This window comes from Mchenga conophoros, linkage group LG5 (assembly GCF_057382185.1).
Source record: "Mchenga conophoros isolate Kocher_MC1m ecotype Shallow Benthic linkage group LG5, M_conophoros_male_GT1.1, whole genome shotgun sequence".
NCBI classification, from domain to species: domain Eukaryota; kingdom Metazoa; phylum Chordata; class Actinopteri; order Cichliformes; family Cichlidae; genus Mchenga; species Mchenga conophoros.
In genome coordinates, this window is record NC_140530.1 from 11591046 (window position 1) to 11616166 (window position 25121).

General features: G+C 40.7%; 2 protein-coding genes across 3 annotated transcripts in view; both read right to left on the reverse strand.

The window, feature by feature from the left end:
- Window positions 1-6813, reverse strand: part of LOC146573853 (inter-alpha-trypsin inhibitor heavy chain H3-like) — a 34237-nt gene extending 27424 nt beyond the window's left edge. The window contains exons 1-8 of one of the 2 annotated variants that reach the window (XM_085273283.1): window positions 6453-6813; window positions 5781-5885; window positions 5114-5650; window positions 4894-4923; window positions 4617-4640; window positions 614-768; window positions 358-462; window positions 99-261 (exon numbers count right to left, since the gene is read on the reverse strand). In XM_085273283.1, coding sequence (XP_085129409.1) covers window positions 99-261; window positions 358-462; window positions 614-768; window positions 4617-4640; window positions 4894-4923; window positions 5114-5227 — 591 coding nt within the window. In that variant the 5' untranslated portion in view covers window positions 5228-5650; window positions 5781-5885; window positions 6453-6813. The remainder of the gene's footprint in view (window positions 1-98; window positions 262-357; window positions 463-613; window positions 769-4616; window positions 4641-4893; window positions 4924-5113; window positions 5651-5780; window positions 5886-6452) is intronic. The other variant, XM_085273284.1, reaches the window with a different exon arrangement.
- A 10606-nt stretch (window positions 6814-17419) lies between these two features.
- The window catches only part of LOC146573854 (inter-alpha-trypsin inhibitor heavy chain H3-like), a 39414-nt gene continuing 31712 nt past the window's right edge, over window positions 17420-25121 (reverse strand). Inside the window, exons 17-22 of the mRNA XM_085273289.1 lie at window positions 20283-20345; window positions 19244-19357; window positions 18849-19050; window positions 18284-18456; window positions 17922-18033; window positions 17420-17800 (exon numbers count right to left, since the gene is read on the reverse strand). Coding sequence (XP_085129415.1) covers window positions 17662-17800; window positions 17922-18033; window positions 18284-18456; window positions 18849-19050; window positions 19244-19357; window positions 20283-20345 — 803 coding nt within the window. The 3' untranslated portion in view covers window positions 17420-17661. The remainder of the gene's footprint in view (window positions 17801-17921; window positions 18034-18283; window positions 18457-18848; window positions 19051-19243; window positions 19358-20282; window positions 20346-25121) is intronic.

A 25121-nucleotide genomic window follows, 5' to 3' on the forward strand; every position in this document is an offset into this window, starting at 1 on the left:
TGTGGACCTAGCGTTTTTAGAGGGAGAAATGTTTCGTCACTCATCCAAGTGACTTCTTCAATCTCAGCTGACTGCATGTTTGTGCAACCTGGATTCACCTGAAAGTCCTGAACCAGTGTTTTGGGTTTGACTCTGGTCAAAAGCTCATATCGGCCCAGTTTCCTCTGAAGGAGCTCCTCATATGTCAGGACAAAGGTCACGTTGCTTTCAGCTGCAATATTGACAGAGACTGAAAACTTCTCCATCTTTCTTCCAGAAGCCCTGGAAATAACAACAACAAAAATGTCGCAGAGATATCTGAGAGCTGTTCCGGTGAATTTACATGATCTGTGTTTCTGGTTCATCTGGACGACTCACTTGACGAGTCCAGCAGTCTGTCCAGAGGAAACAGCCTTCTCGTACTGTTTCTTAGCTTTCTCTTTGTCCTTCACCTCTCCGACATACACCTGACCCTCGATTTCCCTGTGAGGCACAAAGATGGAGATAGACATGAGGGATGTAAAGCACATAAATGGACACCAAGATAGTGAGAAATTCAGCTTTGGAGCACAGTTGTGAAATGAAGGACTGGCCTATAAAACTGTCAGAATGATTAGAGAGGAAACAGACTAACATGCTGAAGTTTGTGATGAAAGCAGTCTTGGGCAGCTCCACTTCAAAAAAGATTTCCTGTGACGAGCTTGCTTTGTTGAACGCCTTGGAGGTCATGACAGTGTGGGCAAAACAAGAGGTCACAGTGCAGTCCACTGTCACACTGTGCACCTCCACCTGAGACAGAGACAGAAGGAAATGTAGGAAGATAAAAATGGGTTTCTCTCTATGAATCTGATTTTTTAATCTGAATTAAATCAACTCTCTCACATGTGTAATGAATCAGCATATAAGAAAAGAGCTGCCCTTTTATTTTCTGTTTAAAACACAATTGTTCCTCTGCTCAGATCTTCACAAAAGCAGCAGGTGTTGCATAAATGTACAATTTATAATCTCTTGACCCTTTTTTTAAACACTCCTTGTTTGTATCACATCACTAAACTGAGCTGAGAGTATTTTACAAATTTTACCTGTGTGCTGTTCATCTGGATGGACTAGCTTAATATGTCCACCTGCTGTTTAAAGGAGTTTGCGTTCTCCTTTCATGTTGCAGCATTGTTTTGGGGGGGATTTTTTTTGCCAAACTGACCTTTGGTAACTCACATATTCCTATTTGTTTATACATTAATGAGGTCTAGTTTATATCAAGTGTAGTGTTTGAATTAAAAAAGCCTTTCAAAGTAATGAAAGGTAGGGCTGTTCGATATAACGATACATATCGGATGACAATATAAAAACATCTATCGTTTCATTTTACGCTGTCGTTTGTTTCGTGGTGTCGCAAAATAAACTGTTGACGGCAATATTTTTTCCATCGTTCTGATGGTCACTTTAGTCAGTGGCGTGTCTAGAAAATTTTTGTTGGGGGGGCCAGGTATGGGCACAGATTTGGAGAAGGGTGGCAGATGTAATTGGCAGATAATGTTAAAAACAATTCTACCAACCATTAACCATAATTCAATAACCCTATAAACCTAATAACCGAATGCGCTTTTAACGCTTATTAGAATGAGATTTTAACCACTACGGTTTTTAGATACTGCGTCGATAAAGTACAAGAGATACAATCAGTGCTTTGTCAGTGTTTATTCAGCATTCAAGGACAGCAATATTTGCATAGTATATTTACTGAGATATAGTGCACATATGTTTTGGGCAAAAACATTATTGAATATTAAAATACGAACATTTTTAACATGTATGTTAAAAATGTTCGTATTTTAATATTCAATAATGTTTTTGCCAATTGTAATTGGCAAATTAGCCAATGCAAAACTTTATCTGCCTGTTAAAAAAAGAAGATAATCTTCTCACAAACTGGTGTTTGATTTTGAAACAGGAAAAAAGTGGGGAAACAACTGAAAAGACTAACATTTGAATAAAACCTGAAAGCAAGTAAATACTTTCTATGCTGCCTTATGGTAAACTTTGGTAATATTGATGTATAAAGAACAATACTGGCTGATGATGAAATACAGTCAGCTGGCATGGTGACACTGCCAGTATTAACCTGCAGGGCTGGACTGGGACAAAAAAAAAAAAAATCAGCCCGGGCATTTTGACTAGAGACCGGCCCACCATGTATTAAAGCCATAAAGCCTTTGAATGAAAACAAACGCTGTTGTGACAGTGATGTACAGTCTTGTTGGTATATGCATGATTTCTATACATTTTATGCCAGATAAAAACTTTGTTTGCAAGATTCAGATAATTATTTAATAAAAGTGAGACATTTTAAATGAGAATAAGAAAGTAAAGTATTTCTTTGTGCCCCCCTCTCCCTGTTAATGCCCTACCTGGCCCCCTGGAAACACTTTGCTAGATCCGCCCCTGCACAGCTATCAGCTGTCAGCTACTTAGAAAAGGATCCTGGTGTTATTTGTCTCTGAGAAACAGTTCATAACTTCCCTTCAACTCATTCATGTCACCTAAAAGGTAAACCTGTTTCTCCATCACCTGTTCAGCTCTGATGATTCAGTAAGGACATCTCCTGGTTTCATCTTCATGTTTCCCTCTCACCAGATATCCAAACCGACATCATGACCAGCAGCTTTACAGCTGTGGCTCCAGCAAACATCAGCTGATACTAGAAATTAATATTAAATAAATTCTAACAACAGCTGATCAAGCTTAAACATGCTGCTGTTGTTTAGCGGGAAATCCGCTGGTTTCCTCTTTCTGGCGCAAAGTGGGCGATAAACAAACAAGAGAGGAAAGCCGATCAGCTGATCATTGATCAGTTTCATGATTGAAGTAGAAACAGGAGAGGGAGGGGGAGAGAATGAGAGAAGAAGAGGCAGCTGTGCAGCAAAGACACAGAATAACTCCAGCTTTGTGTCTTTTTTTTCATTCTAGCTGAAGTACGGGACAAACTGCGTCCCCTCTCAGCTCAATACGAAACATGTAATATTTTCTCTGAATGAGGGACCATTCCATTTTTTAAGGAGCCGTTGGCAACTCTACTAACTAACCTTATGAATAAAATAAAGTTCACTATCAATAACATCATAGCACCCACCCAGCTGTATAGAAACTCCGTCATACTAGCTAGCACGCAGAACGAGTTATTGTAACTGACTGTAAAAAGTCAGCACAACGAAAATAAACTCCACCTAAACTTGGTTTATATCTGACCCAGACAGACTGCAGGTCATAACTTCTTACCTGAAATTCAGTTCACCTGACACTTGGGCCGGCGGCCTCCTCGGGTCTCTCCTCCTCCTGCCTCCCCTTCCCTCATCCACCTGCTGGCCTCTGTGGAAGCTCCGCCATAGCCACCACCAAACAACTGAGTTATTTTTACACATCGGCCAGCATCTGGCCAGCCCACCACCTGTCATTGTTCATGCCATTACAAAAAAAAAAAAAAAAAAAAAAAGTCATCAGGCCACTGGGTAAATGCCCGGTATGCCTGATGGCCAGTCCAGCTATGTTAACTTGTTAATCTTTTGCCGAAAAATTGTTTTTTGCGGTGCCGGCTCTCCTTCCTTTGCTAACATGATGCTCATAGTGCAGAAGCCGATGCTGCATTCACTTACAATCGGATATCTGAGCTTCACTGTGAAAACATAAATCGTACATTTGATATTTCATTGAATTTTATTGTTTTAGCTTCGGGGTGGCACCTGGGGTGGCCAGCCTGGTTGCGGGATGGCCTGTGCCCCCCCAGGCCACCCCGCTGGCACGCCACTGACTGTAGTGACTATATTAATTTCTTAAAGTTCTCTCTTTCTCTTATATTTAATATAACCACACTACTGACGGACAAGCGCCTGTTTTTATGCGTTGTCGTTAGCAACAGCGACGGTAACACCTTCGCGTGTCCGCTTGTTTATGTTCCACATAAACCTTTCACAATAAAGCTCAAGATCCTGTTGGGACTTTTCATAAACTGAATCATGTGAAAGAGCAGATTATTTACGGATGAGAAATAAAAAAGAGCCGTCAGGTGCTAAAAAATAAACCTTAGACTCAAACGTTAGAACAGGCTTTTCCCCGCAGCACGCCGTCTAATGAATACAAAGAAAACAGCGGCAGTTACAACTTATGTCTAAAAATGTATCGTTTCATGCATCGGTTAAAACACTCGACTCCAGGTAAAGGACGCGCAGCTGGAAATGCTTCACGCAAGTCGAGCTGCCCGAGATTCACAGAATTTACAGAAAATGTTAAATTTTTGTGATTTATATCGTTATGGGACGATAGAATTCTTATATCGGGATATGAGATTTTGGTCATATCGCACAGCCCTAATGAGAGGCTGTTATAATGAGTTTGCTCATTTGGGGAAAGTAATAGAAGACAGGAGAAATCTTTACAGATTAATCAGCAGCCCCGACACTACACTTTGATCACACAGTTTATTTGGCAGCCATCACTTCAGGTCCCTGTGAGCTTATCCACACATCCCATCGAGAACAACAAGCAGGTTTCTCTCCATGAATCTGATCTGTTAATCTGAATTAAATCAATTATCTCCCATCACCATTATCATCACCAGGAATATGAATGGATACATTTCTTACCATTGCTTCATTTGTACTTCTTTTCTGTAAGAAAAAAGGGCGATAGATTCAGTTCACACATAGTCTCTTTGTCTTAGTGAAAACACCTCATTAGGTTTAAATCACTGTTAAACTGCAGTTTCTAGTACTGCATCATATCAGCTCAACTTCATAACACAGATCACACCATTTTTTAAGACATATCTACTGGTAAACTGACAAATACATAAATATACGATGGAAATGTAGATCTTAGTGCTGCCTTGTTTTTTTTTAATGCGAATCGTTTGCCAAGTACCTGCAGTGATCTGGCAGCTCCTCTTCTTTCCTGAAATACACACACAGGATATTATGGAGAATACATGAAGTAAGTTTTAAGAAAAAACTCAGACAGTTTGTGATTAAGTTTTGCTTTGTTGTTTTAAATTAAATTACAGGACTACTTTCTGAGGACAATGCTGTCAAAATCATACCAAAATGTTTTTTCGGTTTCATATCACAAAAGTGTTTGACGTTACCTGTATGGCTTCATCGTGCCTGGAGATGACCAGAGCTCCTGAGGCTGAGCTGCTCAGCCAGAGGCAGGCGCAGCCCCACAGCAGCAGCAGGCGAACACCCAACAGTCCAGACATGATCAAACTCTGACTGAACACTGGCTGACTTCAGTGCAGAGCAAAACTCTCAGTGTCCTGTGGGAGGGACACGTATCTGTGTGTTTTCCTATATTGACCAGCTGCCCTAAGCTCAGTGTCCAGGAGGCTGTGAGGTGCTGTGAACCACAAAGATAATATTTGCTAGTTTGTGGAAGTCTGGGAGAGTGAATCCAATCGACACTTATTTAAACACTTAGCAAAGTGACAATAAAATCGACATCCATGGTTTCAAGATCAAGAAAGAAATCTGAAAAAGTTGGTTCTGTTCATCTGGACGTAACGTTTTCAGTGGGAGAAACGTTTCATCACTCATCCAAGTGACTTCTTCAGGCTCAGCTGACTGCAGGCTTCCCCAACCATATTGACAGAGACTGAAAACTACAGTGCTTTCTTCCAGAAGCCCTGTAAACAAATAAAAACAAATTAAAAAAGTAAAAACACAACAACAACAACAAGACTATCACACTATCACACATTAACAGCTCCAGTTAATTTGTATAATCTGTCTTTCTGGTTCATCTGGACGACTCACTTGACGAGTCCAGCAGTCTGTCCAGAGGAAACAGCCTTCTCGTACTGTTTCTTAGCTTTCTCTTTCTCCTTCACCTCTCCGACAAACACATGACCCTCAATTTTCCTGTGAGGCACAAAGATGGTGATTGACATGAGGGATGTAAAGCACATAAATTGACTGCATGATAGTGACAAATTCAGCTTTGGAGCACAGTTGTGAAATGAAGGACTGTCCTATAAAAACTGTCAGAATGATTAGAGAGGAAACAGACCAATGTTGTTCCCTAAAACAGGGGAAATAGTGAGGAGAAGTGAAAGAATGGCACGGACACGCAGCTCTCACTCTCACGCGTCTGTATATAGTGACAATACTTTACATAACATTAACGGACAAAAACATATTTTTAACTTGCAGATGTTAGCTGACACAGTCACGAACTTTCCACAGCAATGAAATAATACTTTAAGTACTGCATGTCGTTCAGTAGTTAACTTTTACAGACAGTAACAGAAAAAAATCTTCACACAATATGGCGGAGTAATAGCGAAAACAAGCATACACAACAACAGAGGTTTTCAGCAAAAACAGTCCGCAATTCACATCTTCCGCTACAATGAACAATGATAATGGGCTAATAAGCAACAGTAACACATGCTGCCACGTTTATACAGATCTGTGCATGGCACTTACTATAAACAGGGGAAATAGTGAGGAGAGCCAGATCTTTGAAGTGAGCGACGCGAAACCGCTCCCAATGGATTTTTATTTTTTTTATTTTTCTCACGCTCTCTCTCGCACTTTTTTCCGCTTCTTCTTCTTCTTCTTTTACGTATTATTGGTGGTTGGCAAACAACTGCATGGTGCATTACCGACACCACTGGTATGGAGTGTGGACAGAAATCACGCTAAAAAACAAAACAAAATAAAAACAAACAAAAAAACCCACTTCATATCCTCCCAAACAACCTTCCTTCTCTCAAAAACTGAAACAATGCCTGATAACATTTATCCCCTGACTCCTTCTGCAGTAAATCTACAAGATCAAGTTTCATAGCAATGCTACTGAGATTTTGGACCAACCGTCTCCTCTCTACCATATAATTCCGACACTGCAAAATAACATGCTCCAAAGTTTCATCCGCTCCACAATAATCACATTTCCCTGATGCATGTTTCCCTATCAAGAACAGTGTGGAATTCAAACCCGTATGCCCAAATCTCAGTCTTGACACCACCACCACCTCCTCTCGCCTACTCCTTCTTGTGGATCTCCTCACTCCCACCCCCCTTTGAATTTTATATAACCACCTTCCCCTCCTGTCTTCTTCCCACTGTTTCTGCCATCTACCTGCCTAAAATCTTCCACCCACTGCACTGCTAATAGAATCGCTATCATTTCTCCTGTAAACACAGACAATCCATTATTAATCCTCTTCCCAATTTTTACCATAAAGTCCGGAATTACTACTGCCACCCTCACTTGACTAGCTGGATTCTTTGAAGCATCCGTATATACTTGCACATACCCATAATACTGATCTATGAAACCCTGAATTGAGTGTAGACCACCTGCCCCGTCCTTACTCTTCTCAAAGAAAAATCTACAGCTGCTTCAGGAAGTATCCATGGAGGGATTGCAGGCACTCACCGACATATGTCTAAGTGGTCCAATTTAAGTTCCCTAGCTCTTCCCCCCACCACCTATCCAAAGCTCTTTAACTCCCTACTGCCCATCTCACAGCAAGGTCTAAGTACATCTAATGTAGGGTGACCCGTCCCCTGACCCTGTAAGTTTGCCCAATATGTCAATTTAAACTGTTCCCTCCTCAACCCTAGTGGCATTTCCCCCATCTCCACCTGCAAGGCTACAGTGGGAGTCATCCTAAATGCCCCTGTACAAAGTCTCAACACCTGATACTGAATCAAATCTAGCTTGCTAAGAGAAGTGTCTGCTGCCGAATTATATGCCAGACAACCATAATCTAACAATCCAGTGTATATAGCCCTCAGGGACTCCCTATCCGCGCCCCAATCCTTCCCAACCAAACACCTCAAAATGTTCAAAACTTTTTTACACTTATCAACGGATCAAAAATCTCACGGTTCGGATCGGATCACGGTTTTAAAGTCACGGATCGGATCAATTTTCGGATCAGCAAAAATAAAAAAAAGACAAAAATTCTACTTGCCATTTACTTATTTAAGTATTTTTTGCCTATTAAAAAACATTCAACTGAAGACTCATTCCACGCACTTATATAAAAACAAGTTAAGGTGCAATATGGACATTATGGACCATGCTGGGCAGCCTCTGCATCCTCTGCACAGAGCCATAAACAACCAGAGGCAGTGGCGGTCCTAGCCTGTTTCGCGCCCCGGGCGAACCCCCCCCCCCCCCCCCCCCCCCCCCGCCCCACACACACACACACACACACACACAAAACATATCAAGGATTATACATTAACATAAAACTGTTGTCGGAACCATACTGAATTTCGCCAGAGACACACACACACACATATGAAGAGAGGGAGAGTATGCATTGTATGCAAACGGCTACCAAACAGCCATCATAATTCATCATACAATGAGAACAGGACGAATCAACAATTAACAAGGACTAATTAATATTAAAATCTGTAACATAATGTATTGTTTGGAATTTAGTCTGTTACTGTTAGTATTTTTACCATTTCTTTTTGGAGCAACTGTAACCCACATAATTTCCTTAGGGATTAATAAAGTATTCTGATTCTGATTGTTTCAGGATGACCTGCCATTATCCAATGACACATCTGCTTACCTGTATCTTTTGCTCGTTTCTCCTCCTCTTGTTTTCCCTTTTTTCTAAACTGAGGACCTGATGGCTTTGAACTTTTCTTTTCTATCTTCCATTGGTTTTAATTTTGCACTCCAGTATGAACACAAATCCCCCAACACGAGGATCACCACAACATAACCTAATAGACCTACACCTTAGTTCACAGATTTGCTTTGTCTAAGGTTTATTTCTGGGATTTCACACAACCTAGGATTCAAATCATGAATACATAATGGACTTGGATTTACATCATTATGAATGAAATGTGCTCTATTTGGAAGCAGCCGGCCCCCTCCCCTTTCGACGGGTTGTGTGTGAGACTTTAAATCATCAAACTGTAAATTATAAATTTTAAATTGTTATTGATCCCTTTACCCCTGGTCCCTAAAGTGTATATTTATTTTCTTACTCTTCTTATATATATTGTTTGTTTACTTGCACTGCTGTAACTGGAGCCTAGTCTCGTCTCTCTATATACTGGACTGTATGTAGCGAAGATGACAATAAAGTTTACTTTGACTTCAGCAGCGAGCAGGCGCACCGAGGGCTAAAGAATTTTGAAAAAACATCGGTGCAAATTATAAGTCTGTATCATAATGTCTGGTGTTTTCGTGTTTGTTGTTTTGTTTTTATTTTGTTTTATTTTGCGAGTTGGTTATTAGATGCTGCTCCAGCCAGCTAGAGAATCCCCCGCCGCCCCGCCCTCTCCTCCCAGTGCCGCAAGCAGCAGGCGCACCTCGCAAACGTGTCGCCCGTATCAAAACCCGCTACTGACCAGAGGAGTCTGTTCAGTGACATGTTGCTTCTCCCAAAGTCAAGGACCAGCAAGTCCTTTGTCCCACACGCCAACAAACTGTTTAACTCCTCGCTGGAGGGGAAACGGGGACAGAGGAGGGGGAACAAGTAGCTGTAGTGCCTTTTCACTGTGCAATAGTTTTTGTTAATATCCAACGGTGTAATAGACTCACAATACTTAAAATGTGCCGTTCCCTTGTATTCTTATTCCTATTTATTCTATTTATCCCTTTTGCATTCTCTGTATTTATAAATGTGTATATATGGTATATTTCTGCTCACATTCTGCAACTTCTGTTGGTGCTGTGCTACTGGAAACTGAATTTCCCGGAGGAACCCACCCGAGGGATAAATAAAGTTTCATCTAATCTAATGTAATCTATAGTGCAGTGCAGGGCTTTGTACCACCCCGCTGTGACGGTCACGTGGCTTTCCGTTGCCCTGGAGCTCCACCCAGGGGCGATTTTAGCCCATTTTTGGGGCATGAATCAAAGCACCCCCAAAGATTTCTTACTTTTTCGACTTTTTTTTTTTTTTGACAATATTTGCTGTTTGTGTGACACACTACTAAAAATATAAAAAGCATACAGTACTTGGTTGAGACGTAACATTTTAACAACAAAAGTATAGATAACCCCCCCTCCCTCCCAAAATGGTTTGTTCCAGCTCTCCCCTACTCTGGCTCTAGCGTCCTTTTTGCCAGAGTGATGGTGGCTGAGACGCAGCTGAGTGGATGTGTAAGTGCCTGGCTTAAAACTAGCTACATTTAACCTTCAGTTACTCTTTATATAGTTAGGAAGGAGTCAGACCATGTTTCTTTTTAGCTGAAAAACATTACACCAGGTAACCTGCAGTGTTGAAAACGTGTTTTCCGACAATGTTGGCTACCCTACAATCCGTCCTGCTCTGTAGTAAAATCAGCGACATTTGACCGTCCTGTTGCTCCCATTGAAATGTATACAGCCTATTTAAAATCTAAAACTTAAAATTGTCCGTAGCCTAAAGTTGTTACCACTGTCCTGTTAGAAATGGATACTAACTAGCTAACTGACTGAATGCCCATTAACCTTATAACTCCTGTTGTGTGTGTGTACAGAGAGACAGCCAGGTTTATAAGGGATATAAGGAAGTTTTTTTCAAAAACAGGAGCCACATTCAAGTAAAAATGTAAAATCAAATGATCCGTGAATCAGGAATAATGTTGGATCAGTGTTTGAATAATTATATCTTTTATTAGATGTGGTTTGGTTATTTGCCTTTTGGTTGAAAGTACACTGAGAGAGGACTTTTTCATTAGTGATCTTAATAGTATTTTTTTATATTAATGTAATTTTTCATCTAATTGTATGCAAACTATTTGTGTATGATTGTCAGTCCAAAGAGGGAGAGAGGAAAGAGGGGAATGTGAGGGGAAAGTAAGAACCAGGTAAGAAAACAGACAGGGGAACAGTGACAGGCAAAACAGAAACTGTTAAACTGACAAAGAGAAAAAACCTGGAAGTTGTGTTCCCCCTATATTAAAGGTGCTATACAGAATCTGCTAAATAAAAAAAAAACTGGGTTGAAACATTTTTGACCCTCTTTAACAACATTCCAACATAACATTATCATTGATTGGGGAGATTAAAATTAATGATATATTTTTATGTAGTTCAGCCACAACTCTACTAAAACCTCAGCCAGTAATAGGTAGGCCAACTTTTGGACCGTCCAGTTGTCTGTATGACTGCCGCAGTACTAGGGGTGGATTTTAATAATCAATTCATTGATTAAAATTGATTCTGGCTTGGATAACGTGATATCGATTCATTAAAATCCTGAATCGATTTTTTTTATATATAAATGTATTTTTCCCAAAATTCCAGAATCTCAGGTGAAACGTCACAAAATTCTGACAACCACCAAACATTTAAAACAGTAAATGAGAGCAGGTACATGGCTTCTGCACAAAGACGTAAACACAAAGAGCGGACCGCGGATCAGAATCAGTGAGATGTCGCCTTTCTCACCCGACGGCACGGACACGGTCGGGGCTGAAAGCTGACAGCTCGCTGATTCAGATGTTTCGGCGGATCTGCGCTTTGTGTTTACGCCCTTTTTGCGCTGATTCTAAAGCTGTTCGTTTTATCTCTCTCCAAACAATATTGACTGAACCAGCAGCAAAAGAAGATCCAAACTAAGCTTCACATAAACATTGTCATACTTTTGCTGTTTTGCTTCCACCACAATAAGATCACACTTCATGCACAGCTCTCTCTCTCTCTGTACTTCAAGAACAGTTTCCCGTCTATCCCCGAAATTTGTTTTCTGCATTATTCATTTGCTTGTTAAGCACAAGACTACCGTTATTTACAGCGCTGTCGGCCGATGTTTTTTTTTTCCTTTTACTTACTTCCGAAAAGAAAACCTAATTTCTGCCGTTCAATACTGAACAAATCTAAACTTTTTAAAATTATGCAAAATACAAAATGCTTAGCCGTGTCTCTAATAAAACCGCTGTAACTTCAGAGGTAATGTTCATATGTTGATTAATGTTTTTCTTTCGTTTTTGATGTACTGCAGAATATTTTTTAAAAATCCCAGGAAAACCACCTTCATGTTTTTCTGTGTTTTATCTTCAGCTACTTTGACACAAAGGCATCTGCTGTGATGCTCACACCTTTGATAAAGTCTCGCAAGTGTCAGCTTCCTTTTTATAGATACAAAAATATGTAAACGTACTGATTTGAATTATAATATTTCTGACTGTCTGAGGCAAAATTTCCCAGATTCAAATTGAATTGAATCAAATCGAATTGAATTGTATCGAATCGAATCGTTGATCGAATCGATTCAGGACCTTGTGAAACGGAATCGAATCAATTCTAGAAATCAGTGACGATACCCAGCCCTACGCAGTACGTACATCACATTTGCACACTATCAGAAAGTGCCAAATGGTGCCCTGGTGGAGTGAGGAGCTGTAAAGAGAAGCAGAGTGCTCTGTTTATATTCTAAAAATGTTTTAAGCTTGTTTCAAAAGATTCTGTACAGCAGCTTTAAATGTTTTCCAAAAGGACACTTACCTTTTCAGTGTTTCTCAAACTTTTTACAGTGTGTACTACCTGATAAAAATGTCAAGCTCTCCCAAGTACCACTATGAAAGCATGAAACTCATAAATCTTACAACACAAAATTAGTATTATTAAATTAGTAAAATTAGTATCTGCAGTAAAGATTTTTTCATACATTGTATACATTGTACCACAGGCAAAGTTGCCTCCATTTTTATAGTTTTTTTTATTAATATTTTGTAATAATTTATTTGTAATAATTTATTCTGTTTTGGGAGTGTTTTTTATGTATCTGTATTATATTATACATACACATTAAAAGTGAATCTCTGTCCAAAAAATGCAGTCAGTTTACTTTTTACTCACTATGAGCATCATTTATTATTCTCCCGCAGTAATTAAGGTTAGGATATGTTTTTTTTTTTATTCCAATCCATTCTTCTTTTGCAGCATTTAAATAACCTTTATCAGATTTGATGGTTTTGTTACAGACTTTTCAAATAGGTGTTTTGTTTTTCTTTCACAAATGTGGGATTAAATTGTTAAAATGTACAAAACAGTGATGTCATGTTTTGTGATGAGGACCCAGGCACAGAGAGACTTGATGAATTTATCTTATGATTTAATAAAGAAATTTGCAGACTTGCACAGAGATGGTAAAATTATGATTACTGATAACGGAGAAGAAGACAACAGACGACGAGGACAGGGAGCAACAGGGGTTTAAATGCACCAAGGAGACAGTCATAGAGAACTTGGGACAACTGGAGACATTTAAGGATGCAGGGATTGACAGGGAAGAAGTATCATCATGACGTGTAAAGTTTATCTTGCCTGGTTGGCTGTAGGGTGGCTGTAGCTCAGGTGGTAGAGCAGGTCATCTACAGATCGGAAGGTTGGTGGTTCGATTCCTGGCTTCCCCCAGTCTGCATGCCAAATATCCTTGGGCAAAATATTAACCCCAAATTGCTCACCGATGCAATGTGTGAATGTTACTTAGAAAGCACCTAGAACAATGTGCTTGTGTGAATGGGTGAATGCACAAGTTGTGTAAAGTGCTTTGAGTGCTCAGAAGAGTAGAAAAGCGCTATATAAGAACCAGTCCATAGTTGGGCAGCTCTCTGGGTGCTCAGCACCCCCAAAGCTCTAATCCTAGAATCGCCCCTGCCCACAGCCATCTTTGAAACATTGTTCAGGCATAACTGTATATATTGCATGACAAAGATGTTAAAAAAGCATAAATAACAGTAGTTGTTAAAAAAATACATTTTATTTGTAGCTCATAAAGGTCGATTTGTACGTATTAAAAAGCATTTGCTTTGATGATCATTACTGCTGCTCAAGTTAATAGAAAGATGCAAAATCTTATTTTGAGTTATTTCATAATGCAGGATTTATGTAAATCAGATTAGTTTTTCTATTTTGTATTTCTTTACAACTACAGTTTTACCACTTGTCAAATGAAGATTATGAGAGTAAAAAGTCAACTCTACAAACACCAAGCTAAACCTTTGTATTCACTGACAAAGGTTCCAAACATTGTGGAGGGAGTGTGTGTGAACAAACATCCACAGTTGTTAGGATGCCTGGGTCGTTGACCCAGGGTTTTGAGTTTATTATATTATTTCTAGTCTTTGGTTTCTTTGAGTTCTGTCTTATGGTTTATGTCTCTGTGTTCTCTAGTTGTTCTGTCTCCCCTGTCAGCTGTATCCCCTTGTCAAGTTCTCGTCTCTGTGTTATGTTTCCTGTTTTACTTTCTAAGTCCGTGTCTCATGTAAATGCATCTGATTTTGCTTCCTTTGTCTCGTTAGTCCTGATTTGCCCCAGCTATGTTTCCCTCCTGTTACCCATTCCCTGATTGCTCCCTCTGTGTATTTAAGCCCTGTGTTTCTCTGTCTCCGTGTCACAATCTACCCTTATCTAGCTGTGTGTTCTGGCTGTGTAAGTGTATTTTGTATTCCTAGTTTTGTTACACTTTTGAGTAGTGATGGGCAGATGAAGCTTCATGACGCACTGAAGCTTTTCATCCAATTGGTTCACCCCAGCGCAAAGTGTCTTGAAGCTTCATTTGCTCTAGTAGGACATCTACTGGATGTAAAAATATTAGTTGGCATGAATTTGAAGACTGTGGCCTTTTGCACACAGCCTGTAAATGTCAACAACAAAAGGAGTGTGTAAAACATCTATATTGTAGTGATGGCAGCATACTTTGTATATTTATACTGGCAGTATGGAAAATGATCATTTGGAAATGCTTAAAATGGAAATGATCATATACAGTGAGGTGAGGTGTGGTTGGGGTGTGGACAGTAGTTGTGCTTTTGTAACGTTGAGGTATTGACAGCTACACACTGAGGCTTTGAGCCTCAGTCCTGCCCACATTTTATTCTGTAAAAACTAAATTTTCACTGCTTTTATGACCTTTTTAGTGGGGAGAACATAGCTAGGATTTAATGATTTAACAAATCTTTTAAATCCTTTGTCCTCCACAATGCTAAATGGCTGGGAGTCCTCCATCACCATGCTAACCAGGTCTTCATCTATTTGAGATTGTTCTCCTGAGGAAAGACAACAACAAAAAAGCACAAATATAAATATCACACACATAACTTATTACACTTGTATAATATTGTTATATCATTTAGTAACATTACGGCATGCTATATTATCATGGCATTTGATGGTTCACCTGGTCTTGCTCCACAATTAGTGTTCCCCCTATTCTCATGCAAAGCTCTGTAGTGCCTAAGCATGGATGAGGTGTTGTTGTTATATCCCAGCTCCCTGGCACATAGCAAACACTTCACCTTGTACAAAAGTAAAGCCGCTTAACATAAATTGTATTGCACCACCAGTATTATGAAAATACATCTTCTGTAGAAATTTACATACCTTGTTGGGAGGAATAAAATCAAAATGTTCCCACACAGGGGAGGACATCCTCCTCTTCTTAGCTGGCTCCATTCTCTTCTGACTTTCTCTCCTCACTCTCATAAACCTCCAAACTGTCTCCAAACTCTCACTAACCGCAACTCTCCATCAAACACCTACATTTTGAATGAAGTCTGAGGGGTTTATATCGCTGTCATAGCTCGCGGCAAAGTTCGAACCACTTCATGAACCAGTCACGTGGTAAAGCCGGGCAGCGAGGCTTCGGACGTCATCATTTTCAGCTCCTCCCATAAATCAAGCAAGCCTCGATACGCTCATCGCAGAAACGCCCCCTCAATTACTCGACACAAGCTTTGAAGCCTCGATACAGAATGTCACATCACTACTTTTGAGTTCATGTTCCGCCTCTGAGTGTCTGCACATTGGGTCCTCCTACTACCACTTCTGCCTGCACACAGCCTTCACATAACAGAAGATCGTGACCAGAACATGGACCCCGCAGACTCATTTTCCTCGGAGTTCAACGCCGAGATGATGCGGATGGTGAGTCTGCTCGACCGCATTGCCCAGTCACAGGATTTACGGACTATGGCAGTCGGGCTAAGCGCAGTAGATGCCATCATTCGGCATAACCCTCAGCTTTCTCAGTTTGCTAAGGACACTAAGTTGGATGGCACCATTACTGCCTGGAGAGAGCAAGTCAGGGTTGGTGAGCTTGCTCTCTCACTCACTAAATCTTCCCCATCGCTGCTTCAGCAAGACACACACTCTCCACCTGCCTCTATGCTGCCACGGACTTCCTCTCCTTCCGGGACCTTGTTCACCTGTCCATTCACCTCTTTCCTGGCAGCTATGTGGTCGGAAGATCAGGAGGAGGTCTCCATTTCTTCACCGGTTCCTGTTTCCTTGTCCCGAAGGAAACGGCACCACCGCCACTCCTCTCCCCAGTCATCTGTTCTGCAACCTGGTCCTGCTGGAGGGTCCGAGGAGCCCGTCCGGCCTTCATCTGTTGTTCCCGCTGGGGGTTCTGGAGAACCGCACCAGCCTTTGTTTGCCTCTGCTGGAGGGTCCGAGGGGCCCGCCCAGCCTTCTGCCTCTGCTGGAGGGTCCGAGGGGCCTGTCCAGCCTTCTGTTCCTGCTGGGGGTTCTGGAGAGCTGCACCAGCCTTTGTTCGTCTCCGCTGGAGGGTCCGAGGGGCCCGTCCAGCAACCTGCCTCCGCTGCAGTGCCATCACCTGCGGCTCCCACGCTGTCGCCTGCAGCGCCACCACCTGCGGCTCACGCCGTCGCCTCCCACAGCCTCAGCTACAGCTACAGCTTTAGCTTCGCCTGGTCCAGCCTCAGCTACAGCTTCAGCTTTGCCTGGTCCTGCCTCGCCTGGTCCTGCCTCGCCCTGTCCGGCCTGCACGTCCTCGACCTGTCCGACCTGTCCAGCCTGCACATCCTCGCCCTGTCCGGCCACCTTCCAGGCCGTTGGCTAGACATTGTCGTTGTTGCGGCCGGCCTCCGGACCTGCCCCGCCGTCCGCACGGTCGGCCCCCTGAACTGTTCGGGCTCCTGTGCTGTTGGCCCCCGGGCCGGCCCCCTGAACCGTTCTGTTTTGGACTCTGTTTTCTTGGGTTCCAGTGTGTTTCTGTTGTTGTTGTTGTTGTTGTTGTTGGGTTTTTTGTTGTTGTTGTTTTGGACTCGTTTTGTTTTTTGGCCCTCTTGGTGCTCTTTTGGTTTGTTTCGATGTGCTCGTTCAAGCCCAAAACACACTAGATTTTTACATTTTCGTTTTTAACATCATGCATCAGCATTGTTTTGGGAAATATTGATTAGATAGTAATAAAATGTTGGCATGTTTACGATGCCTGTTTCACATTTTCATTGCCCAGTTATAGCTCCTACTCTTACCAGTAGCTGAGATTACAGTTATAAAGAGAACTGATTTCATCTTATTGGTGCTGCCCTCAACAACAGTCCCAGTTTCTCATGTACCCCGTTGGGAAAATTAATTGTCCAGCCCTGTTTTGAAAGTGTCTAAGTTAAATACATTTTCCAGTAAATAGGAGGAAACACGAACAGTGTTTGAAACCATGAAAAAGGGACACATATTGACCAATCTTGAGCACATCTTTAATGACTGTTTTGCACATATTTTAATACAAGGAAACACTGAGACAGTCTCCAAGTACTTGACACTGTTGAGATTATTATGTATGCAGCACTATGAATGAAAGCTGTCTTGTGTTGGTTGCTGGTTATTGGTGCTGTAAGTGCCTGCGGATTTGAATATTTATTTAAAAGAATTGCATTTTGATGATTTCAGCAGCTGGTACGGCCGTGTGGCCTCTTCTTAACCAGATTTAAAAAGGCCGGAAACAATGTAGTCTCTCACATGTCCGTCAATGAGGCCAGTCCCATTATTGTGAATGAACCAGCACGGAACATTTTCCCCGTTCTTCACATCGTTCCTGAAATCCCTCTGCCAGCCTCTGTTGACAGAGAGAGATGTTTCATTTAGAAGATTCACACTGCGAGAGCACAAACACAGCAACAACACATTTAAAATTCATTTTGCATGCAAACACTTCCAGACTGAAGTCTTTAGTGTACCTGGTTACATTGAGCTCCTGTCCTTTCACATACATGGTGGCATCTGGTTTCTCTGGGACTTTTCCTGGATGCAAGTGTGCCACCTCATAGTTAATCCCATGATAGAACTGACCTGGAGGATGGTAAACCATTTAAATTATAAAAATATTTGAATTTGGACCCTTTCCAACACTGGTAATTGTAAATTATACCTAAATAATTTGAGTTTTGCTGTATTTGTTTTACTGATGCAAGAGATTAGTGGTCCTATATTGTTGTTAAATATTATTTATTAATAATTGCATTAACATAGAACATGGAAACATCTTCAAAATCATCAGTGATAAACCACAAATTTAGAGAAGAAATGTGTCATGTTGTACCTAGCAGGCCATGAACACCAGGGGACAGGAGGTGACTGTCCAGGGTGTAGAAACCCAAGTAGTCCCGGTGGTATGGGTGCTTCTTCCACACTTTGTGAAGCAAAATCACAAACTTAACTGAATCTCTTAGTGTTACAGTTAGGCTGCGATCCTTGGTCACAAGAAGATCCACACTGTAGGAGAAAGAATAAAAATCAATCATAAGAGCTTGAAAAGAAGGCAGTCTGACTTCTTTCAGTTTCATGGAAATGTTTCATCTCACATCTAAGAAACGTCTTTGATTCAAAAACCAAAAGGTGGAGAGTCCCAGGTATTTAAACCACAGTGAGGGTTGTGCCTTAGGAGGTGATCATTGGCTCATGATTAATCATGCAGAAAATCACATGAGCCAAAGTGTGAAAAAAAGCAGTGGATCATTACCACCAGACCTTTTGAGAGAAACCACTGTGAGACCTTGCCTCACCTGTCATGTGGCATACTCGTAAGACTCCCTGGATGATGGAGAAACTATGTAGACCTTTTTTTTTTTTTTTTTTGCTGTGACTTTAACAATGTAATCACTCACTTGGATCCTTTAATGGAGGCTGCGTCAGACCAAAGCAGTTTGACCCATTTGCCATCCTGGAACAGCGAGATGTCCTCAGTGCTCACCTCTAGCCTGACCCCAAGGGTCTGGTGGACAATGCCAAAACGCCAAAAATAGGTGTTTATTTTCCCATCAGGGGGAGTTTTCTTGTCTCCAATAATCTCACCATTCACCAAAATACCTGGAGACAGTGGGATCCAGTCAGTCACATGATATCTGGACTTTCTGGCACATATTGCATAACTCATGTATGAACTGAGGAAAAAAATATCAGTACAAGTTTTCGATCTATAAAATTATACATGAAGAAAAACAACGACGACACTAAGACTGCATTTCCTAAGTCTTAAGACAGCTGTGTACACGGGGCTGACCTGAATTTGAGTCTCTGACCAGGTTGAAAATGGTTCCTGGTTTGTCGTTGATGTTGAAACACAAAGCATCACCTCGGTCTGGTAGCTCTATCATGAAGTGAGGATCTCCATCCACTGCAGGGGCCCCAGAATAGTGTGACAGGAATAAATACATATTGCAGAAAAACACACAAGCAACATGAAGGTCATGACGTTCCACCCATGAAAAGTCCACACTCATGGGTGGAACCACGTCCATATACTTCATTTTAGTTCCAGCTACATAATCTTAAGTGTTGTTGTCAGTGTTTTGAAACACTGATACTGTTTTCAAAGAAATTCTGTCCATCACAGGCTCTATATTAAAGATGGAGATAGTTTCTGGATCCAAAAAGAGAAGCAAATATGGAGATGTCTTAAATCTGCTGTCATTCTTATGGCCAGCAGGGGGAGGCTTGTCAGGGTTTCAAAAAAAAAATTATATTTATCAATATCTTTGGGAAATGGCACACGGTTTCAGTGATCTATTTCCTGACTAATTTATAAACATGGGGTTCATTTTGTAAACTGTCCCCATTAGAATAAAAAGGAATTCAAAAGCAGCATATTAAGAAAGGACTACAAGTGAGCCTTTCCTTACTCAGAGCCAAAAAGATTGCTCTCCTTAATGTTTCATCTGCATCTATCCATTTTAACCAGAGTCTAAACATGTCTTTTCATTCAAAGAAATGGCATCTTTCTGGCATACTATTGAAAACATGCCAACAAAGCTAAAATTTAGATGAAGCCAAAATTAGTCATTATCTGAGAGCAATGAAGAGCATTTCCACACATCTTTGGACCAGTTAGTGCAGAAGGACTTGAAATAATAATTAGCAATAATTTAAAGTGGCACCAAATTTAAAGTGGAGCAGTCACCAAGTCCTATGTTTGTGAAAGATGCCATGGCATTTTATCTAGTTAACTGTGCCTCTTAATGCAGATCTGTAAATATCAGCAAAGTAAGACGTCATGGCTGGAGCACAATCTATCCTATCTGAACTGTATATGATGTACTTACCAAAATATGCGGGTGCTGGCTGGTAATGCCGTGGATACGACTGCGCAGGTATATAATTATATGCTTTGAACAGGGAGAATAAAATTCAAATCAACACGAATACAACAAATTGACTTTGTCCCATAAATCTTTTTTGTGATTTATCGTTAAAAAAAAAAATCACTTACTCATTTTTTCAGCCTGCTGTCTTTGCTCTGTGAGAAAAAACAGACAGATAACAGTTTTAAACTGGAGCTCCAGCTTCTGCTTTTATACTTCACTAAAGAGGAATAATATGTGGAAAATGTAAACTCAGTCACCAGTTCTCTTCATGAATGAGCTGCAGCCATGCTTTGCTTTTGTGGTAAAGCTTGACTGCAGCCATTTCAAAGTGACACTTGACAAACACACACAACCACACGCACACACACCTCTCCGATTCATCAGTCAATATAGTTTTTGTCTCTTTAAGAAAAGCCAGTCCAGTGTTTTACATTTTTAAACTCTGTTTTCTCCAGGTACCTTCAGTCAGCTTGTCAGCAATAAGAGGGCTGCTTGTCGAGTCTTCGGTTTCGGGCTTGGTAACAACCATGGATGTGAGAGGGGTGACAAAGCTGTACTGCAGGGACATATCCAGGGCCTTGGCTGTTGTGTTGGCTTTCTCATCTGGTGTACCGCTCTTGCTGCCAGAAGGAAAATATATGTATTACTACAGGGAAATCTATAAAAGAACATCAAATGATTAAAATGAGCGTCCTGGTAAAAGAACAAGTGTCATCAAAGACTATATATCATACCATATTTCTTATGAGAACAATGTGCCTTAGCAGCCAAACTGAACTGATTTAAACTGACCTCTTGTCCAGTAACTGCTGGATAGTGAGGTAGGCCCACAACCGCTCGGTAAAATCTCCAAAGATGTACTCCTCGTCTGGGTAAAAAACATCCCAGTCTGCAGCACTCACTTGACCCTGGACTCTGAAGTCTTCTTCGAGCTTCAGGAGAAACAAAAGATAAAATCCATATGAACCAGAGTAAAACAAATAAATATAGGCTATGTCTACTCAATGTCTCAATGTTTCTGCCATTTTTTGTGTTTTTCTTTTTTTCCTCACCCCCTGTCCAACCACTTCCACCAGCCACAACAATCTCTGTGCCATTAAACAAGTAGCTAAAGTGGCTGGTGGTCAGAGAATCCACTGCATTGTCAGGATAGTGCATGTCCACCTCTAAAAGTAGAGGGCTGGCCACTTCATCGTAGAAACCCTGAAATAAATACACACACTTTATCACATTTGCATGTTCCAATTTTCTATCGTAAACTCAGCATGAAATAGTGACGGCATGTAATTCATAGGAATATGGCATAACTGCAGTGCTTTAAATGAAAATCTAAGAAATCATGACAATGTCTGTCTGGCTCCTGAAATCAAACCCACAGAAGAGGGCCCTGAAAACTGAAGGGTTTGCCTCCCACTCGTCTTTTAAATAACCTGGGAACCACAAGTAAGAGAGCGAAGTGCTCTGTTCAGGTGCTACATTACTTTGTTTTGGTGGTCTTTAAGAGAAGGTGGGATCTGAGTATTTAACACCTTGTATATGAAGATTGAATTTGATTTGGGATGTAACAGGAAGCCAATAAAGAAAAGCCAGTATGGGAGAAATACTTACTGGCTTTTAGTCAGTACTCTCACTGCACCATTTTGGATCAACTGAAGGCTTTTAGTGAGTTTTTTTAGAAGTTAGAAATGCATGAACTAGTTTTTCAACATCATTCTGAAACAGGATGTTTGTAATTTCAGAGATATTGCGAAGATGCAAGAAAACAGTCCTGCATATTTGTTGATTATGCACATTTAAGGACATATCTTGGTAAAAAACAACTATGGCTTTAGGGTTTTTTTTTTCTGCAGCCGAAGTAATTAGTGTGTATTATCTGGCTTCACTGATAGATAAAGCTGGATATCATCTGCATAGAAATGAAAATGAAATGTACACTATGCCTTCTTGTTTTACTGCCTAAGGGAACCATGTATAATATAAACAGGAATGGTCCGAGCACAGAACCCTGCGGAACTCCATAACGAATCTTTGTGAAGAGGATTCCCCATTTACATGAACAAATTAGAGTCTATTAGATAGAATTTATTTAAAACGGTTACACTGCAGTACATTTGACACCTAAAGCATACTCTAATCGCATCTTTTAAGAGCAAAAAACTCTTTTTCCAGGCTCAATGAAGAACTTCTAATTAGTGAGAAACCATGTTCTTCTCCTCTTGAGTAAGGTATGCATTTGTGAGTTATAATAGGGTGTGAGGTACTTCTGATTTGAGGCTATTTTCAGGGAAGCAGTCAGTGGCAGGTTTTGATTTGGGTGACTTGGGCTGTTGACCAGGGCGGTATCGTGGTTGGGACGGCATCATGGCATCTGCAAAAAAAAGTTGCTTGCACCCATCCTGCCTTGACATCATGCCAGCACATTTTGGAGATTGCATAGGCACATGTCTATTTGCGAGGAGTAAGGGTGCCCTCCATTTATGAGGTGCCTGCTCCTTGCTGCACAGGGAGGAGAGGGGTGGAATGGCAGAGTACTCTCTGGCTGGCTAATGCGGCACCTAAAACCAGCTTGCAAAATAAAACTAAATTGAAAACCAAACAAATCAGGGCTGTCAACGTTAACGCCCTCATCACGATTAACACATTTAAAATTTTTAACGCAATTAATCCATCTGGAGCGCAGAATGACTCAAAATCGCTGGCATGTCTCTGTCAACACATTTCGGTAGTTTGTCCAAGTTTATGTTGTAGGGTTGGGTGTTGATACTGGAGTGCAAAATTACTGATGGAAGATGGAAAAGAAAAGTTCAAAGCCATCAGGTCCTCAGCTTAGAAAAAAAAGAGAAAAGAAGAGAGAAACGAGCAAAAGATACAGGCAAGCAGATGTGTCTTTGGATAATAGCAGGTATTATGTATGACATGTATCCTGAAACAAGATAGCATTCATTAGTAGGGATTGGGACAACTTCTGTTTACCTTTCTTAGCCACTTGGCTATGATCGTAAGCAGTAGGCAGACAGTAGACACTGATGTGGTTTATTGACTCTTTTGGACTGTTTTCAGCACAATATTAATTAGCCATTAATTGGAAGAGCTGTAATGTTGATTTGTCTGCTATTCTCAATGCATGACGAATTATAATGACTGCTTGTTAGCCATTTGCATAGTCTCTCTCTCTCTCACTATATAAAATATTTATCTTGTTAATTTCAGTACGTTTCCATCATCAGTTTTCACAATAAGATATGTTAATGTATAATCCTTAATATGTTTTGTGTGTGTGTGTGTGTGTGTGTGTGTGTGTGTGTGTGTGTGTGTGTGTGTGTGTGTGTGTGTGTGTGTGTGTCAGGGGGTGGCAGAGGGAGTGTTTGCCCAGAGCACCAAACAGGCTAGGACTGCCCCAGGGAGCAGTGATGGTAATAATGCCATTAAAATGGTAAATGGTAAATGGCCTGTATTTATATAGCGCTTTACTAGTCCCTAAGGACCCCAAAGCGCTTTACATATCCAGTCATCCACCCATTCACACACACATTCACACACTGGTGATGGCAAGTAACGGTGTTACTTTTTTCAGCAATTAGTAATCTAACTAATTACTATTTCTGTCATTACAATGTCGTTACTGTTACTAAGAAGAAAATGCAGTGCAGACGCCTTACTATTTTTCAACACACAGAAGAAGGCTGAAGCTATGGTGGCCCTGAGAGGCCAAATGGACTGCAACTTCAGAAAACACTTGCAAAAAGAAAAATGCTGCCAAAAGAAAAATGCTGCAATAAGAAAAATGCTGCAAAAAGAAAAACACTTGCAAAAAGAAAAACACTTGCAAAAAGAAAAATGCTGCAAAAAGAAAAACGCTGCAAAAAGAAAAATGCTGCAAAAAGAAAATCGCTGCAAAAAGAAAAACACTTGCAAAAAGAAAAATGCTGCAAAAAGAAAAACACTTGCAAAAAGAAAAACACTTGCAAAAAGAAAAATGCTGCAAAAAGAAAAACGCTGCAAAAAGAAAAATGCTGCAAAAAGAAAAACACTTGCAAAAAGAAAAACACTTGCAAAAAGAAAAACACTTGCAAAAAGAAAAATGCTGCAAAAAGAAAAACGATGCAAAAAGAAAAATGCTGCAAAAAGAAAAATGCTGCAAAAAGAAAAACACTGCAAAAAGAAAAATGCTGCAAAAAGAAAAACGCTGCAAAAAGAAAATCGCTGTAAAAAGAAAAATGCTGCAAAAAGAAAAACACTGCAAAAAGAAAAACACCTGCAAAAGCACACAAGACACAACGGAAATGTTTCTGGGGAGACAATAACCCGACAGACCAGTTGCACGAACCAAAACATGCTAACAAGTGCACTGGGACTGGGAGACACTTCAAAGAAGTGGAAGCGGGGCGGCCAAAGAGTAAGCTTTTGTAGGTTTTGCTTATAATAACCAGTCCGCTGTAACTGTATGCCAGGCGTTTATTATCAGCCAACATGAACGTCCGTACACTCGTTTTTAGGAAGTACACATAACATCTAGAGAGAACCACAGCGACACCTGCTGGAACTCTCCGTAACGGCAGCAACAGGAGGCAGTATGGACAAACATAACATTGCTGTTATCTACATCCCCCTTTTCAGTTTTTTTTTCTTCTTCTTAATTTTGCACTTTTCAGGCAAACCCAAATCAAACAACACCACCGTGATGGAAGAACTTATCAGGTTATGGATTACACAACAAAATGAGGCTTCAAATATCAAATGAAATTCACAGTAATCATTGTCATAACTGCGACAAATATGCAACAACATAACACGAGA